The sequence below is a fragment of the Cibotium barometz genome, chromosome 55, assembly GCF_041138505.1.
Source record: "Cibotium barometz isolate CiBa-2024 chromosome 55, ASM4113850v1, whole genome shotgun sequence".
NCBI lineage: Eukaryota > Viridiplantae > Streptophyta > Polypodiopsida > Cyatheales > Cibotiaceae > Cibotium > Cibotium barometz.
Window position 1 is genome coordinate 28,608,162 of NC_141100.1, and position 18,962 is coordinate 28,627,123.

The following is an 18,962-nucleotide window of genomic DNA, read 5'->3' on the forward strand; positions in this document are numbered from 1 at the left end:
CATTCTGGTTGTACGGGTTCATCATGCTCTGCACAATCTTGAAGTTGTGTATTTATCTTAAAAAAATACACAAGGCATGCCATCTAGATGCCCATAATAGTAAGAGAGAAGAAGAAGCTCTTTTAACGTCGTAGGAAAAATCCCAAGAGATCAAATATGATCTATCCGAGGAGAGTGAGATTCGAACACAAGATGTGTTGAATAACAACTCCATGAGCTAACCAATCTACCACACATTAGAGAGAGAGAGAGAGAGAGAGAGAGAGATATGGGGATCAAGTAGGTGTGGAGGAGTGACTCCATAGGTGTGGAGGCATGGCCAGTGACTCCATGTGGAGGCATGGAGTCACTCCTCCACACATTAGAGAGAGAGAGAGAGATGGGGATCAAGTAGGTGTGGAGGAGTGACTCCATAGGTGTGGAGGCATGGCCAGTGACTCCGTGTGGACATGTTGATGACATGGTAGGTGATTAGTAAGACCTTAATGGATCTTCAATGGCTTTTGTCTATGATGATGAACGGCCAAAACCCATTGCAAGTAAGAGCAGTTTAAGCCCGTGGTGAGGGTTTTTATGCAGATCTAGTGGGTAGTTCTTCGGTTAATTGGTGTGCTTTTTGATTGTGTTGTGTTGCAGGTTGTGGAGGTGCGAGGGCCTGATGGGAAAGCTTACCGATTTGCGACCGGCACAAAGGCAGGGTTCGCAGTGGAGCGCATCAACGCGAGGCTCAGCAACCCATCGGCAGAAGTACTCTGCATCGAGGCCATCCACGAACGCCAGGAGCCTGTAGAGTTCGGACCTGACGCAGATCTCGCCAGCTATGGCGATGGCTGGACTCTCCGCACAGTACCACATCAGGCAGGTAAACCCAAAACGGAAAGATTTACTCCCTTTCTTAGTAAAGAAAATGCATTGATTAATCTAAGCTTTGTGATGGACCCATAACGTCATCTGCTCATTGGCTTGAGATCTAGACATCATCACCCTATATGCTTTCGTTAATTTAGGCTTTGCCATGGACCCATTGCCTTGGCTGCAGATGGCTTGAAATCCAAAAATCATCAACTTAAAATGGTTTGATTAATCTAAGCTTTGTAATGGACCCATTGCCTTGTGTGCAGATGGCTTGAAATCTACAAATCATCAGCCTAAGCAAGTGGTATGATTCCTTTGTTTTCTCCCTTCATCATAGTAAAAAAGGAGGAGGCTCTTCCAATCATTCTAGTGTGTTTTCCCAATGGTGGGTGCAGGATGCCACTTCCCTCTATCCTGGGGGCAAGTTGCCGCAAGGGCGCAACGCGGAGTTTACCTTGGAGTATGTGGGGAAAGTAGTGCTCTGCTTCCTCTGCATGCTGCTTCTTGGGGTAATTTTGAAAACCTTTCTAGAACGATTGCCCACTCTTCTAAGCTCTTACAATTATGTCTCCAATGACACCCATGAATTGTGATTCTACTGACCTTATGCTATCAATGGCACACATGAATTGTTGCCTTTTTTACCTTATTAAACTGTGTAGATAGTATAGGGAGCATTTTATGTTTTCCTCTCTTGGAAAGATGCAGCCAAAGGTTGGGGTTCATTTGGTTCTACCTTGTTTTTTATAATGCTTAAAATTCTCTAATGTCACCAGGACCCAACAACCATAAATTTTTGCAAAGACAAAGGTTATGAAGAGAGGATTCACATCTTTATATAAGTTGTTCATGGGCCCTTTGCACAAAGTCCCCCAAGGTTCGGCACCATGGGGGAAAACTTATTATAAAGAGCACTCAGTCCAAGAAGCCAAGCTCATGACAGTGCTACAAAGACGGGTGGTACCGGTGTAGCAACTGGTTTCTTTTCTGTTTTGTCTGCTTTTAGAGAAAGTGTTTTTTTTAGAATTTAGCCTCATAATTGGTGTATTGTTTTGCCTTGGCAACACCATCAAAACTAGTTGTCTTTGTTAGCCTTCCAAAGAAGCTTGCTGACATGCTTTTCAGGAGTCTCTATAATAGGCATGAGATTGTTGCCTTAATGTGCATATAGTACTATTCTCAATTTCTTCATCAAGCAGAGGTCATAGTAATGGTAGCTTGCCGTACTCGTGGTTTGGTAAGCTGTGCATGGAAGGGACTAGGAACACATGGAGTGGGTGGATTAAAATAAAAGATTCTTCTAGATTCATTACATTTGATCTCTGTGTAAAATTATTTAGTTTAACTTGCATCTTTACACCTTCCTCACTTGTGCTCTCTTTTTAACCTGTTTTTAGGCCTTAACCACCACGAGTTTTGATTGATGTTTCAAATAATAGCGAGTGGTTTTATTTCACGCCTTAATCACTAGTTTTTCTTCCAAGAAAGGATCCTTATGTTAGTCATCAAAAGAAAATGTTTGCATGATGCAGACTATACAACCTTCAACAACAGAGGTAGATACGAGTGGTCCCTCGTGTGAGTATTGGAGAAATCCAAAGGACAAAGGGGAGGGTTTTTGGTCTTTTTTTTTTTTGGGGGGGGGGGGGGGGGGGGGGAGGAGGGGGGTGTTTGTTTTCAAGAACCTGGCCCTAAACCAACCCAATCACTGGGAGCAGGGCATAGTATTCCTCTGGGAGGCCGGGGAAGCAAACTGAGACTAAGAGACCGCTTGCCAACAGGGTGGCGGAGTCGAACTCAATCTGATTATAATCGGTGCCAAGGAAGGGGACATCTACAAAACAGTCATGCTTGCCTACTAGAGCAGCTTGCAGGAGGTCTCATATCTGCCACCAACCTGGGCTGCTGCTGAGAACTTGCACGTTAGAGTTGTGGCTTCAAGGAGGAGGCTAGGAGCTAAAGGTCCATGTTAGAAGGATGACAATTGATGATGGAGAAGACGTAGCTGCCATGGAGAGCTTGTGGGGGCGAAGCAGATGGGCGGCTGGGTTGCGCAAGGCCCTGGGGAAGCAGGGGAAGGCTGGCACCCTTTGGACATCTGAAGGAGAAATGCCTAAACTTTGTTGTGTTTTTCTTTTTCTCCATTAACACATCTTTCAACCTTAAGTGTTTCCCTACCACTTCTAAAGTCTTTAAAGAATTTGACGATGGAGTGCCGCTTTTCCTTAACCAGATGTCGCACGCAGTTGTGCATCTCTTTTGGTATAGATGCATAGTAGTTAAGACATGAGGTATAGTTGATTAGTTGTCACTTCTGATTTGCAGTTACACGTCACTTTATATGATAGGCGGCCCAGTGCAACCCTTTAGTAAACATTCATAGTGGTTTATCAAATGCACTTCTCATACATTATGCTATGAATCATCCATAGTAAAAGTCAATAAGAGTATCTAAGGGAGCTTGGAATAATTTATAGATGGTGTTTTTTAATGTGCAAAGCATGCTTGTCAATATAGTATTGGGTCTAGTGGGCAGCCTTCATTTTGATACTCGTAATTGAGCTTAGCATTGAATGAGATAAGGGATATGGTAGTGCTTCAAAAGGATATGAAGTCATGTTTCACCATTATTTCTCAAGGAGGTTGTACAGTCCCAAAATTCAAGGTCTTTGTTTTGGAGGCAAAGGTTTACAAAGTTGAGAAGTCACTTTATGGGTTCAAACAATGGTCATGGTACAATGATCAACTCCATGATGACATTCTTATAAAAGGAGCCCCTCTACTTTCTCACTTTGTGTTTTGTGGAGGGGGAGATGTGCATGGTTAGTGTCTCGATACATTGATCTTATCATAACATGAAGCTACAAGAAGGAAGTCTCATAGATGATGCAAGTGATGTGGAAGCAAGTGAGACAATGAACACTAGACCTACACACTTTCTTTAGGGATTCATCTTTTGCAAGGACCACATCACATAAGTGTTTGGGATTATAAGTTTGCAACTATAATAGAGGAGGATCCTAAGTTGCTAGTTGAGGATAATTGACTACTTACAATCTAGACTTTGTACAAGCAACTTGTTTTAAAGAAACATCACCACATCAACTTTTCAATCGTTGTGTTGATTAGCTTCTCTAATGTTTATCTTTTTTCCCTTATACAAGGAATCATAGGATAGTGAAAAATTACTTATCTTGGATTGTGGAGGTCTCAATAGGAGAGGTAAGAAAGGCCCAATCCCTCTTGTTTGAGCCCTTCATCTACTCTCAATCCTCTATTGCAACCCTTCTCAAATGGCAATGGTTAAGCTAGAAAGCTTGAAGCATTCTCCACTCCACTCTAGCTTAGTCACTCTCTCACTCAAGCTATCTATCATGCACACTCCACACACCACAAGCACTCACACAAGCATGTATATCTCACAAGCAGGCAAGAAGGTAAAAGCTCAAGAGAAGAAGATAGCTTTGCACAAGAGAAATAGTTGTTTTCTCTATTCATGTATATACAGATATAAGGACCATCCAACTCAAGTGGATGCCTATATAAAGTTATATATATATATATAAGGACCATCCAACTCAAGTGGATGTCTATAGTTAATACATACAACCTTATGTCTAGGCATTTGTTATATCACTCGCACCCATGGCCATAGATAATGTGAATTTCTATTAGGCTATGAGCAGGCCTAGTCTCTTTCACAAGGAACATATCTATTATTCCATACGTCCTTGTAGAAAGAGAATCCCAAGTCGGATCTATCTAACCGAAATGCATTTGGGTTCTCTGGATATGGACTCGAACTTGTTTCTTGGTTGGGAATCACATACTTGACATGGAAGATAGCTAAAATATATCAATTTGAGGTTCCTAAAGCCTTCCTAGCCTCGTCTGTAGATGGAGATACACTTAGAGTTTGTCTAACACTTGTAGAAGGCCTAATAAAGAGGTTAGTATTACCACTAGACATCGTTTCAAGTGAAATATCTTCAAACCAAGAGTCTATCCTCCCAATAGATAAGTGCTCAAACTTGCTACTTGACTCCGGTTGCGACCAACTTCTTAGCCCAACTATGTTAGGCGTATTAGATTCAGTTCCACTGTAGACTATGGGAGCCTAAGAAGCTCTGTTCAATCCACCAAACCAAGAGCTACCTAAGACTCTTCCACTGCACAAGTGTATAGAAACAATGCCTAAATGAGTCCAAACGTTAAGGGACCTTTGTTCAACTAAGTTTCTTGATACAAATAAATATTTTCAAGTTGGCAAAAAGCTAAGAATTTCTCTTCTTCCACTCTATTTTTAGTTTCTTCAAAGTAACCAAGGTCTCCACTTCTCCAAGGTTCAATTACACCTTTGTCAGTCTCATCAAAAGAGAAAGGCAAGCAGTTAATCGAATTGAGGAAAGGATTGAAGACTTGGAAAGGACTTGCTCTTAGGTCAGCAAAGTCTCAAGAATATCGAAAGGTGATAGTAACACGTTCTACGCGCTCTATAATTCCAAGAATGCAGCACATTTGGATGTACACGAGATTTTATTCCCAACTTTGATTCCAAGTAGTTTGTTGGTAGCAATCTTCTAACAAGGTGGTTCTTCTTAGCTCAACTACATAAGATCTAGGAATCACCTGCAGTATTCTGAATTGGATACTCTCAAGGTAAGGGATAGAAGTAGGCATGTAAAATTGGCCTCCATGGAAAGTTTCTTGGTCCAGGCTTCTCAAATACAAAGGGTCTCCGTTCTTGAGTTGATGTGCCCGAGTAGACCTTACAAGTGTCTAGAAAGTGAGTCCTAAATCAACCCAAAAACTCTCTTAAGTTGACTTAATTCTTAGCCAACACACTTGAGTATTGCTGGCAAGTCCATTTTTGGGCTAAACTATGTCAAATTGGCACCAAACTAAATAGTGGCTAGTCGGTACTATGAAGATCACTCTTAGCAACTCCCTTTGCTCTCTCCAAACCATTTGCTATTTTTAGCCATGCGATGAAAAAGTGTGACAAGTGAGGTCACCAAAAATAGTAAATTGTCAGAGTTATTTTTTTAAGGCCAAACTTGACAGGTTGCTAGGACCTAAGTGTAAGCACTACCCAAAAGTAAGAATTGAAAAAGGGTGAATGTGCAAAGATCTGGAGTTGGGCATGAAAAACCAACCTGTCTTGTCCATTTTTTGTGTTCCTACTTTGACTTGGTAGACACCAAGTCGAAGTATCACCATGCAAAACCTAGTAAAGAAGGTTAAATCTTGCGATCTCTAGAACTAGCCGAAAATCCCTATGGAAAGTGGTAAAAATTTATCGTTAAGGCTCAAAATTTCAGCCAAGTGTTATTTGTGGTAGCCTTAACTTAAGATACTAGCAAACTAGACAATACTGATAAATCTAGTAGTTTGCTATAAAATGTTGGTATCCTAGATACTAGTTTGCTTTTTGCCCCAAAGTTAGAGATGAAAAGTATTTATGACAAACCCAGAGCTCATCTTTATGCATGCTTGCTTTAATTAAACCACATGGATATAAAAAGAATGTGAATAATCCGTCTGGTAGCAGACAAATAGTTAGATTCTTACTTGGAGTTCCACGCGGATGTGGTGTTGTACTCATGGATGCCGAAGCTGATGTCGATTGGGGTGGCCTTCCTTCGGTAATATGGTTACACTTTGCTTTAATTTGAAGTTGTGTGACCACCTTATTACATCCGCATAATAGGATCTTGCAATCCTTGAGCTAAATTAGCTCATCACACATCACGAAGTTGAATCTACACCCAAAAACTCCAAAACCACATAACGGTGAACAATCCCAAAGCATAGAATAACTCACTCGTCTCCACTTATGCATGCAACTATGCTTAGTGCATAATTAGAGGTGTTGGTATGACCTCCAAGTTGAAAATATATCGTGCAAGAGTAGGATAGAGAACTTACCTTTACTTACCACTTGGACTAGAAGATAATTCTTGCTTTGGAATGTGCAAAGTATGAGAAGCTCTTTACCTATGCTTTCAAGTTGGTCCTTAAGCTTTCTTATGATCCAAAAGGAGCCCATTGATTGAACAACAAAGAAAGTGTGCTTGAAATGGTCTTGTAAGCACCTAAAAGCTTTCTTATGATCCAAAAGGAGCCCATTGATTGAACAACAAAGAAAGTGTGCTTGAAATGGTCATGTAAGCACCTAAAAGCACCACTAAATAATGAAAGGCATCAAAGCAACAAGTGTGAATGGAAACAAAACTCCCACACACACACATACATGGAGTTGGATGCAAAGCAAGAGGCCAAGAAATGTATGGCTATTAGGGCCAAAAATGCATCCACTTCTAGTGAGGATAGAGAATACTCATTTTTACCTTTACCACCAATGTCTCTTCTTATATGGCTTGGATAATCCATACCCTACAACTCAATCAAATTGTTAATAGCCACATTAAGGTAATGACCAGCAATGAAGCACATACAATGCTCGAAAACAAGACTATGCACTAGTTACAACCATCCAAGCAAGCTAGTTAATCCCCTTCATTGCTAAGATCAAACTCTTAGCAATGAAGCACATACAATGCTTGGAAAATAAGATATGCAGTAGTTACAACCATCCAAGCACAAGTTAATTGAAGGATCCAGAACTACAGATACGGAGGCTTGAAGATACCCATGGTGGTGTGTGTGATGATGAACCTTTAAGCCATGGCAATGATCTCCACTAGTACTTAAAGCCTACCAACTCTTACCCAATTTCAATAAGTCTAGCCAAGGTTTAGTGACCATGGCCCAGACTTCGCCAAAGGCAAACTTAGATTTCTTGGTTCAAGAAAAAAGTGGACCTATCAAATATTTAGACCAAGGTCTGCACACATGGATGAAGGTACATATGAACTTGCCTTGTACCAATCGAGATGCTTTTTCCATAATTTAGTTGTTATTATGGCCAAACCAGCAAATGCTCTCGGAGTCGTGCAGTTTGGAAGTCTTAACCATGGCAGAATAGCACAAGGTTTGGCATAAATCATTTCCATGACATGTAGATACTATGGCTCAAACCATGTCATAGGACACCTCGATCAGTGCTTATGCTATTTCCAGCAATGCAACATGTACCCTCGCACTATCTTAATTTAGTGACACCTCAATCGGCCTACTTTCTAGAGTCTTCTAAAATAAAATTATATATAAATCATACCTAAAAGCAAGTGATAACCCTCTTTATCTCATAGTCCCTTTCACTCTCCTTACTAGGTATTTGGTTAGAGAAAATAGGTGGAAAGACTCTTAAAATTAGGCAAAGTTGTGTAAAGTTATAAAGAACAAAAAGATACAAGGCCTTCCTAATATTCACTTGAGCAAAAGTGTGTTACAATTGGAATTGTATATCAAAAGGTGAGGATAAGTGAAACGTACTTGAGGAGATGGAGATTGATAAAGCTCAAATATTGTTTGATTGAAAACACTATAGCCAAACTTGAAGATCATTAGGAGAAAGAACAAAATCAAGAGAGGCATCGGGTAAAATGTCTCCCCAATATGAGTGGCTCCATATCTCTCACGTGGGTATTTAAATCATGTATTACCAAAATAGACCCATAGAGCCAATGATGATAGGTTAAACCTTCAAAATTCAGTCATTTCTTTACAAAAATAACCTCAGTGCTCTTGACTTTAATTTTAGTACATCAATATCTAATGTACAAAATTTGATAACCTTGCGATACATGTTGCTACTATTGTAAATATCCAACCGGCCTGCCAAGTGTCACAACCAAAACATTGTAGGAAAACTATATCTAAATCATATCTGAAAAGAAGGCACAACCCTTTTTATCATTAAAATTATGTATAAAGGCATACCTAAAAGGAAGGCACAACCCTCTTTATCCTTAAAAACTTCTCATAGTCCATATCACTCTCCTTAAAAACTATTTGGTTGGAGAAAATAGCTGGAAAAACCCTTAAAAGTAGGCAAAGTTTTGTATAAAGTTATAAAGAGCAAAAAGATATAAGGCCTTACTCATCCTAATATTTCAAAGAAATGTGTTACAATTGGACTTCAAAAGGTGAGGATAAGTGAAACGTGCTTGAGGAGATTAATAAAACTTCAAATATTCTTTGATTGAAAACACTATAGCCAAACTTGAAGATCAATAGGATTTTAAAAAAAATCAAGACAAGCATTGTGTATATAATGGCCCCCCAATATGAGTGGCTCCATGTCCCTCATGTGGGTATTTAAATCATGTAATACCAAATAGAACCATAGAGCCAATGATGATATATTAAACCTTAAAAATTTGGTCATTGCTTTACAAAAATGACCTTAGTTCTCTTGACTTTACTTTTTCACTTTAGATATTAAACCCTACACCTATAATCTTGCAATACACATTGCTACGATTACAAATATCCAAATGCTCGGACAAGGTCAAAATAAGGTGCATAAGAAAATAAATATAAAACTTGGCTCATCGCCACCATAACATATCTTCATGCTACCCACACGACACCTCAATTAGTGTCCACGTGCTATTTTCATTAGTGCAACACGTACCCTCACACTATATGTACCCACGCACTATCCTCATATAGGATCACCTCAATCTTCTTACTTTCAAGAGGGAGTCGCTAATCAAAACTTTCTGGTAAAAAAAATATAAAGCATACCTAAAAAGGAGGCACAATCATCTTTAACCTTAAAACTTCTCATCACTTTGCTTAACGACTATTTAGTTACAGAAAATAGGTGAAAAGACTCTTAAAATTAGGCAAAGTTTTGTGTAGAGTTATAAAGAGAAAAAAGATACAAGGCCTTACTAAAATTATATATGAATCGTACCTAAAATATAAGGCACGATCCTTTTTATCCTTAAAATGCAGTTGGACCAAAAGTGTGATGCAGTTGGACTTGTATACCAAAAGGTGAGGGTAAGTGAAATGTACTTTAGGAGATGAAGATTGCAAAGCTTCAAATATTCCATAGCCAATTTTACTTTAATATTTATATACAATTTTTGGACAAAGAAAAAATACGGTGCATAACTACATAATAGAAAATTTGGCTTACTGTATAACATAGCTTCATGCAACACAACTATACACAACACCTAGATTGATGCCCTCATGATATTCCCATCAGCACAATGCATACCCTCAAACTGTCCTCATGCATATGAAACCTCATTTGATACCCTCACATTGTTTATCATAGAAAACACAAGACATTGCTCCCATGGTTCTAGGAATGAGTAATGGCATCAATAGGGCTTGAGTCTTGCCTTTGTAGCTCTTGAAATTTTCACAAGTCATGCACTCGGCAACAAATCTAGCTACATCCTCCTTTTTATTAGACCAATAAAATTCTCTAGTCATAATCATGTAATGTAGAGGATGCCCCTCTATGACCCATGTATGGAGGTTGATGCATCTCCTCTATAACAATGTGTATGTATCTCCTCTAAAAATAATCTGTCTAAATGGTCATCATGTGACATGTAATATTTTCTAGAAGAAAAGATATCCTTCATTATATATGAGCATTTAGTGTTATCTTTCAATTGAGTTCCAAGGCTCCAAAGATCCTACTCATAGAAATCGTTCATGGCTTCGAAGGGTTAATTCTCTATGGATAATATATGACTGGTCTTCTAATTAGAGCATCAACCACCCACTAATTTTCCTTGCCAGGTTGATATTGTATCATTGGTTGAAAACTACACCCATTTAATGTGTTTAACTACTGAAATCAAGCGTTGAGAGAGAAAATGTCTAATACTATATGAATGAAATATGCCAACCTATTTGAAATGAAGGGTTGAGAGAGAAAGTGTAATACTTTGCTGGAGAGTCTTGATTAGGAACTCAAAACCCATAAGATAATGTTTCCAAATGCTAGGAGCATGTACTATAGTGATCAACTCCTTGCCATATGTACTCTATTGGCCTCAACGCGGCTATCATAAGCTAAGGGATATGACCATCCTGCATGAGTATGCACTACAATAATCAACTCCTTGCCATATGTACTCAACTTGTGGCTCTCATAAGCTAAGGGATATGACCATCCTGCATGAGGATTTTCCCAATATCCACTGGCATTGGTCACAACTATAAAGAATGGTCCAATAAGGTTAAGAAGTTGTAGCATAGGGGCATGAGTAAGAGCTTCATCTATCATGTCTATTGGTCCATCGGTCCAATGGAATTGCTTAGCCTTCTTTAGGAGATTTGTTAATGAATGTGCAATGTATGTATAGTTCTTAACAAACTTCCTATAATAACTGCATAATCCTAAGAATGATCATAAATCATGTATATCACGAGTTTAGGCCAAGTTACAATGGACTCAATCTTCTTTGGATCCACTTGAATGCCCTCGACTATGTAGCCCAAGCCTACTAAATTTTATCTTTGAAAGAAATTACTCTTAGGGTTGAGATAGAGTTAGTTTTCTTTCAAAAGAGATGATAACAACTACAAACGCTTCTTATTTTTTCTAAGATGATTTGCAAGGTGGTGTAGTATGTGAGAGAACCTCAATTTTATGGTCTTGGGTCTAGAATGTGGTAATCTAGGAGGCAATTTCTATAATGAAATAATCCTTGAACCTCAATTTTATGGTCTTAGGTCTAGAATGTGGTAGTCTAGAATGTGGTAGTCTAGGAGGCAATTTCTATAAAGAAATAATCCTTGAACTTAGAAAGGAATCATTATTGTGAAGGAATAGTAGGTGTAGTCTCCATTTCTATAACCTTGTTAACCACCAACACTATATAAGTTCTCCCTCTTATGTAAAGATTTCTTAGCGCCTAGGTGTGGCTAAGCAAAGGGCTAAAGCGCTTCTTTCATTTGACCCCCTAGATTCAATACCCTTACCATGTTTGGTAATCCACATAGTATGTGCATCATAGTCAATCTAAGGGTTATATTGATGTCTCTAAGAGATACCTAATATGATGTCTACCCCCCCTAGGTGCTACTAATAAATCCATTTTCTCCTTATAAGGTTTGATGTATGGACCTACATATTTTACTACCTTAGTGCAATTATACTTTGTGCTAGTGAAAGCAGCTTTAACCTTATAATATGAGGCAGTTGACTCTAGGTTAAGTAACCTCATAATTCTTTTGAAAATAAAGTAATGTGTTCTACCATCATCATGTAGAATAGTAACATCTTTACCATTAATAGTTCCTTTCAATCTCAAAAGACAATGAGATTTTCTTTTACCTTCACAGTTTGAATACTCATGATCGCCCACTACTCTCTTGCTTGAATGAGTCATTCTCCTCATTGTCCAAGATTATGTACAGTTATGCCACATTGTTCTTCTTCTTCTCTAGATAATCCATTGCAATATGGCCTTCTTTGTTGCACTTGTTAACATCAAATTCCCTTGTTAGGCTTGCAGGAAGTATCAACCCACTTGGCATTATTATTGTTATTTTTCCCTTGGTTTGTCGATTTTTAATTTATGGGACTTCATCACTTTGTTTGGAATTCTTTGCCTCTTTTGGAAATCCATTTTTCCTCTCACAATTCTTGGCCAAGGAAATAGCAGAGCTAAGGAAATGTGGATGAAAAATATTTACTTGGGCTCTAATGGTGGGTCTAAGTCCTACTTTAATGGTGGGTGTACTTCGGCTCTAATGGTTGGTCTGAGCCCTACTATAAATTTTCTCTTTTTCTCCTTTGCATGGACCTTGTCTATGGCTTGCAACGGGTTTTGCCAAAATTTATCAAAATAGACTCTTTCAACGATTGGTGTAAGTTGTCTCACTGTTGCCTAGCCCTAACCTTGGTGATATGAAATTTCTTTTTGATAAACTTAAAATATTTCTGACTTTGGGGTTTGTGATAGCTATTCTTGGTGGCATTCCACCATAAAGCATGGCATTCTACCATAAAGCGAAACTCTCAACTAGATTTTATCTTGTTTGGAGAATTCTTGTTCAGAGAATTTCTTCCTCAACTATTGTCAAACTAGCTAAACCAAGAAAGTACGTGTGTATCTTTCCAATTTTGGGGTTTGTGATAGCTATTCTTGGTGACATTCCACCATAAAGCACCAGCATATGGCAACACTATCCACTAGATAGTAAGTAGCACACTTAATTTTATCTTGTTCGGAGAATTCCTCCCCCCCCCCCCCGAATATGTCAAACTGGCTAAGCCAAGAAAGTACCCTAATTTTAAAAAGTAAAATCTTTACACCTAATCTTATTACCCTTCGTAGAATTATGAGCATGTAGAATGGCCTCAACATTCCTACGGTACTAGAGTCTTCAAAATTTGATGAGCCTAGATAGGATGTGTCTCTAGTCATATTTCTTTGGGATAATCTATCTGCTAGCTCCCTCCTCAAGTCCCTCTTAATAGGTGTTTAATTGTGCAAAGTGTTAAGTTACTCTTGAATAAATGAAAGCTGTGGATTTTTTCACATGATGATAGAGAAAATTTAAGGAAAAAAAGAAGATAAATGATATTATTGTGAAAAGAGAAATAAAATAAGTGGCTTATCTTTCACTTGAATGACGGGAAAAAGAGTTGTCACCCTGCCTTGAGTTGATTTGTTGTGCTGACAAAAAGTTGAGCTTCACTCGTTCCGTAAGGTAAGATGGATATCAATAACTCTAAGTAATATGATCCAAGTGGTACAAAGGCTAGACAAGTTTTCAAAACATTTGCAAAAACAATGTAAGAAATCAATCTTCAAACTACGGGAAAAAAATTGAGGCACTTGCAACAATGTAAGAAATCAGCCCTCAAAACAGTTATTAGAAGCCAAGATGATTTTGATAGCTTTTCAAAGATATTTTCCCTTATTTACACGCACCAAGAATATGAAAATTTTGTATGCAAGAACAACCTCTTGTAGTTGGGCCCAACTATGAAAAGGACACAAGTGCTAGGCCACCCCAAAACAATGTAAAAAGTCTATTTTTTATGCCTTTACAAGTAGCAAGGCTAATGAAAAAGCTAAATCTTGAGTTTTGGATTAAGAATAATGTAACTAGCTTCTGGAAAAGCACACAAAAATGGTGCTGATCTTGATGCTTAATCTCTGCACATAAGGTGATCATGTTTTTGCATATTCCTCCAAGACATTGCTCACACCCTGTGTAATCAAATCTAGAGGCATGGCTTATACCAAATTTAGCTATGTAAAATGATAGAGGCATCACCGTTGAGATAAGGTTCCTTGTTTTCTTCAAGCCCAGTCTTTATATTAAGGTTTCAAGTAAGTAGTTTGTTGCCCAAAGGTATGTTAGAAAAGAAAGCAAGGTGGGTGGGTGCATAGACATGGAAGGGTGAAGGGGAGAGAGAGAGAGAGAGAGAGAGAGAGTGAGAGAGAGATGTAGCAAAGCTCAAGAGAGCAAGAGATTGCACCACTCAAATGATACTTTCATGTTAATATGAGAAGAATCACCCAAGTACATGATTTTATAGGCACCTAGGCCTTTTTATTGACTCTTAGATAGAGGTGGTTCACACCTAATATGTTCATACTCCAAATACCTTTCACACTACTGAGACTCAGGTAATTCCAACACCCACCCCCTCGGAGCGAAGGTGGTGAGACCCGGACACAAAAGAATCAACCAACCTCTAACTCCATCACATCACTGCAAAGAGGTGACCTCACCATGCGCACGTCTCGTGCCATAACTATGACCGAAGCTGAGATTATTACTTATCCCCCCCCCCCCCCGACTCCTAACTACCGGGATAAGAATACATCTATGCCTTTTATAGCATCAAGGCTTTACAAAGACCTCCAAAATATTCAAATTTTAAGGGAAAACCGGGCAGAGAACCCTAGACTCACACAAAATAGGAAATCAAAAGGACATAAAAGATAGGAAATCAGGAAGGTTTGAAACTTTCACTTAAGCATATGTCGATGAAGTCCTTTTACATCATCATTTCCAAGAAATGGATGCTTAGGTCATCTTTTTAGGCTCATGGGCCAGGATAGTACTTTTGGCAATGTATGTGTTAGATGAAGAAGTAAATGTCGATGAAGAACACATATGCCTTGAAAGAGGCATTAAGCACACGATGTAGCCCATGTGGTTGTTCCAATAGTTAAGACCAAATAGCTTTTTTGGCCTTTCTGAATGCCATGTTTTATCATATCAAACATACTCATGAGAGTCAAATACAACAGCTAATGCATACAATATATCCTCTCTTCTATGACCAATACACCACATAGCTAGGAGGTATCACTAAAGATTCAAGCAAAATATTGAATGAAGCACTCTTTTTGTGAAACTTGTGGTTTCTCCTTGAAAAAAAAGAAAATGTTGAAAGAACTGGTGATCCATTCAAAAAGATCATTTGATGGGGGGGTGGATGCACATGATGATGATGATGATGATGATGATGTAGATGATCCATTCCAAAAGATCATCAAGATCATCTGATGGGGGGGTGGATGCACATGATAATGACGATGATGATGATGAAGATCCTTTGTTGATGATAATTAAAACGTTGATTACCGTAGGAGACGCCTCTCAAAAAACATTGATTTCATGTGTGTTGACTAATGTCCTTCAGGTTGATCTCACGATAAGCATGGCGGGTGCTGCTAGTAGTCGCGAAGGGCTTTTTGTTGTAGACATTGGGAGCTGGCCCATTATAGTGGCTCAACCGGATGACAATAGACATTTTGTGCTGCTCATGTGCATGCATTGTCCATCCCCTACATGCTAGAAAGAGTTTCTGAAACACAGATTATGAGCAACTTATAGCAAGGAAAACACATGGTTGATGGCAACCATAGGGACTGAAAAAGTGCACCATGATGATGTAGAAAGAAAACACAGCAGAGAAAGACGACTACATGATGTGGTAGAAAAAACGTAGTAGGATGGTGCTTGGAGGAGGGCGATGAAAAGAGAGCGACCGTAGCTCTGATACCATGTTGGAAAGCATGGTGGGTGAGTTCATAGACATTGAAGGGTGAAGAAAAGAGAGAGAGAGATGTAGTGGAACTCAAGAGAGCGAGATTGCACCATCCATTCAAATGTTATGAGAAGAACCACCCAAGTACATGCTTTTATAGGCACCCAGGCCTTTATCTTTGACCCTTAGATAGCGGTAGTGCACACCTAATGTGTTCACACCAAAGACCTTTCACACCACTGAGACTCAGATAATTCCAACAAGGTCCTTGCCTTTGCTTCCTTCGTTATCCAAGGGTTCTCTATAGCCTTCCTTCGAACTTTAGCTTCCCGTTTCTTGTAAGCGTTTCAATTTCCTCCTTGATTGATATCTTAGTTCTAATACCACTAAGACATGATCTTGGTACAAGGAGAAATCTCTCATCACTCATTTATCTTTCAAACTACAATTGAACGACCATGTGCGAATAAATCAACCATGGTAAAAGCATATGAAAGCACATAAAAGTATGAAGAAAGCAACATAAGGTAAAACATTGGGTACAATCTCCTCCCTCGGAATGAGTGGCTTCATTTCCCACACACGGATCTTCTCCAAAATAGCCCAAGGAGCCATAAGTAGCTTCCCTTACAAAGTTGGGCTTGTCATTTATAAAAATAGATAAGTCTTACAACTAAGGTTTCAATCATAAATAATTACACTCACATGTGCACAAAATATGACACACCCCAACTATACAAAATAGGCATGGAACATAACAACAGTGATAAATAAAATAACTCCGCATGATACCCCGATAATAAATATGCACTATGCACAACCCCACAACCAACGTCCTGGTCAGCTCTATCGTAGTGCTCATCACATGTTACTTAATAATGCCAACATGTTAGTTACATAAAATTAATCACAATCAATCCCAACATTACAGCATAAAATAGGCACAAACATAAACACAAATAATACTAGCTCATTATATAACACACAATCATTTGCAATACTAGTAACACTAGCATGGCCCCAAATGTGTATACACCAATAACAATCACCCGTTAGTATTTAATAAAGAATAACCCATGATACCAACTATCAGCATGGTGTAATAGTATTTTAGGCATCCCAAATCTACCATAGAAGAATCTAGCTAACACTCATCCACTACTTTGACTTGCAATAAAAATGCATGTTTTTCCGTCTAGCTCATCTTGTTCTACCCTTTTACATTTATATGTACATATCTACCTTTGCACCAACATACCATATCATGTGGAAGAACCTTTGCCTCCCCTCAAATTACAACAATACACACACACACACACACACACACACACACACACACACACACACACACACACACACTAGTTAACCTCAAATTGATAGACCTTAGAGATATTTTAGACTTTGTTTTAAATCTTTAAAGAGAAAAGCATCAAATTTTATTTTAGTTTATTTTAGACTTGAGAGAGAGAGAGAGAGAGAGAGAGAGAGAGAATAGCTTTCCTAATCAGCATAGTGCATGAGCATACACACAGCAAGAACAACAATCGAAGGATTTTCCATCTTGTATGAAAGAGAGAGAGATAGACAGACAGACAGAGAGAGTAGGCAAACAGAGAGAGAGAGAGAGAGAGAGAGAGAATAGGAGGGAACTCAAGCTTGAACCCATGCCTTGTTATTGCGCGCGCGCGCGCGCACACACACACACACACACACACACACACACACACACACACAAAGAATAGGAGGGAACTCAAGCTTGAACCCATGCCTTGTTATTGCGCGCGCGCACACACACACACACACAGAGAGAATAGCTTCCCCAATTAGCATGGTGCATGAGCCTACATGCAAGAAGAACAACAATCGAAAGATTTTCCCTCTTGTATGAGAGAGAGAGACAGAGTAGGCACAGAGAGAGAGAGAGAGAGAGAGAGAGAGAGAGAGAGAGAGAGAGAGAGAGAGAATAGAAGGGAAAGGGGTGGTCTCGTAATGTTGTCCCTTTGGATTAAATATTTAGCCTTGGTTAAGTCCATGAGTTTAAGTTGATGTGTGACATCGACTTTCCACTAAACCCCTCTCCGCCTTAAGCATGATCCTGATGTGCAACATTGAGTTTAGTGTTCAACATCTAGCTAAATCCTCTATTCAATGTTCAACATTGGGTTAAACCCAAAACTCATTGCACATTGTGTTTATCAAGAAAATAGTGTTTATTTCAATAGAAATTTGCAAAACAAGCTTCTTTTTCTAATTAAACAAACATGCTAATTGTAAGTGAAAATACTTAGAGAACACTTTTTATTAGGAAATAATCCACCTTTTTCTAGAATATTTTCGCCTGAAACAACGATGTAATACTAATTTTAATTTGTGTTAACATTGATTACCAACGATTATAAAAATGGATCCTTCCAAAAGATACTAGGCTAATCTTAAGTGCAACCTATTGGAATGGAAGCATATATTTGTAGTTCTATACCCCTTTCATATTGATTTTTAAACGATATACTTTGTTATCTAAACTATGTAGGCATGAACATCTCTTACACCTAGAAAGACTATATGGTAAGTTCTTTGCTTTATAACGGTGCCCGTCATAAATCAAGCCTCGCCACAACCCTTCACAAAGCCTCACTGCACGTGGATGATAAAAGAATCACCATTTTTTTTTGCCAATGGGACCATCAAGCACAGCTTTAAAGAAGAATCACATAAGGTGTTCACAGATAATCACCCTCATTGCCTTCATTGATGTCCCATGCTGGTGCTCTACAATAATCACAAGGTGCTGCTCAACACTACCATAAAATGACCAATATTTACAATTCATTATTGGTTAAGAGAGGGAACCCAACTGGCCAAGAGATTGATGTTAGTTGTGAAGTAGAACTGTTGGGTAATAATGAAGTCAATGTTGTAACCGTGAGAGCTACATACATCTCAGTCCTTTCCTTCATTACTGTCCTCTACTCAAACCTGGTCAATGCGAATAGTATTAAATCAGGAGACTTGGCATGAGAGATGTTCTTAGTGGCATGCAGACATTTTGAAAAGTTGTCAGCTTGTCACCATTCTGGTCCTCAAAGATTAATAATAGGTGCTCTACTTTCCTTCACTACTGTCCGCTACACGCATCATAGTCCTAACCCTTTTTTTATGAAACCTTCGTATCCATGTTATAACCCACAAAAAATAAAGGCTTAAA

General features: G+C 38.8%; 1 protein-coding gene across 1 annotated transcript; it reads left to right on the plus strand.

The window, feature by feature from the left end:
• The first annotated feature begins 412 nt into the window (after nt 1–412).
• On the plus strand, nt 413–1,509 carry LOC147607585 (uncharacterized). The gene is made up of 4 exons (XM_086790673.1): nt 413–539; nt 637–862; nt 1,122–1,159; nt 1,251–1,509. Exons 1-4 carry the CDS (start codon nt 486–488, stop codon nt 1,446–1,448), a joined length of 516 nt encoding a protein of 171 aa, XP_086646799.1. The 5' UTR covers nt 413–485; the 3' UTR covers nt 1,449–1,509.
• The last annotated feature ends 17,453 nt before the right edge of the window (nt 1,510–18,962 follow it).

Excerpts from the sequence above, each read along its gene's own strand:
- LOC147607585 (XM_086790673.1), top strand. The coding sequence starts at position 486 with ATGGATCTTCAATGGCTTTTGTCTATGATGATGAACGGCCAAAACCCA. Across the intron at positions 863-1,121 it reads CACAGTACCACATCAGGCAG|ATGGCTTGAAATCTACAAAT; the intron begins GTAAACCCAAAA and ends CCTTGTGTGCAG. Across the intron at positions 1,160-1,250 it reads ATCATCAGCCTAAGCAAGTG|GATGCCACTTCCCTCTATCC; the intron begins GTATGATTCCTT and ends TGGTGGGTGCAG.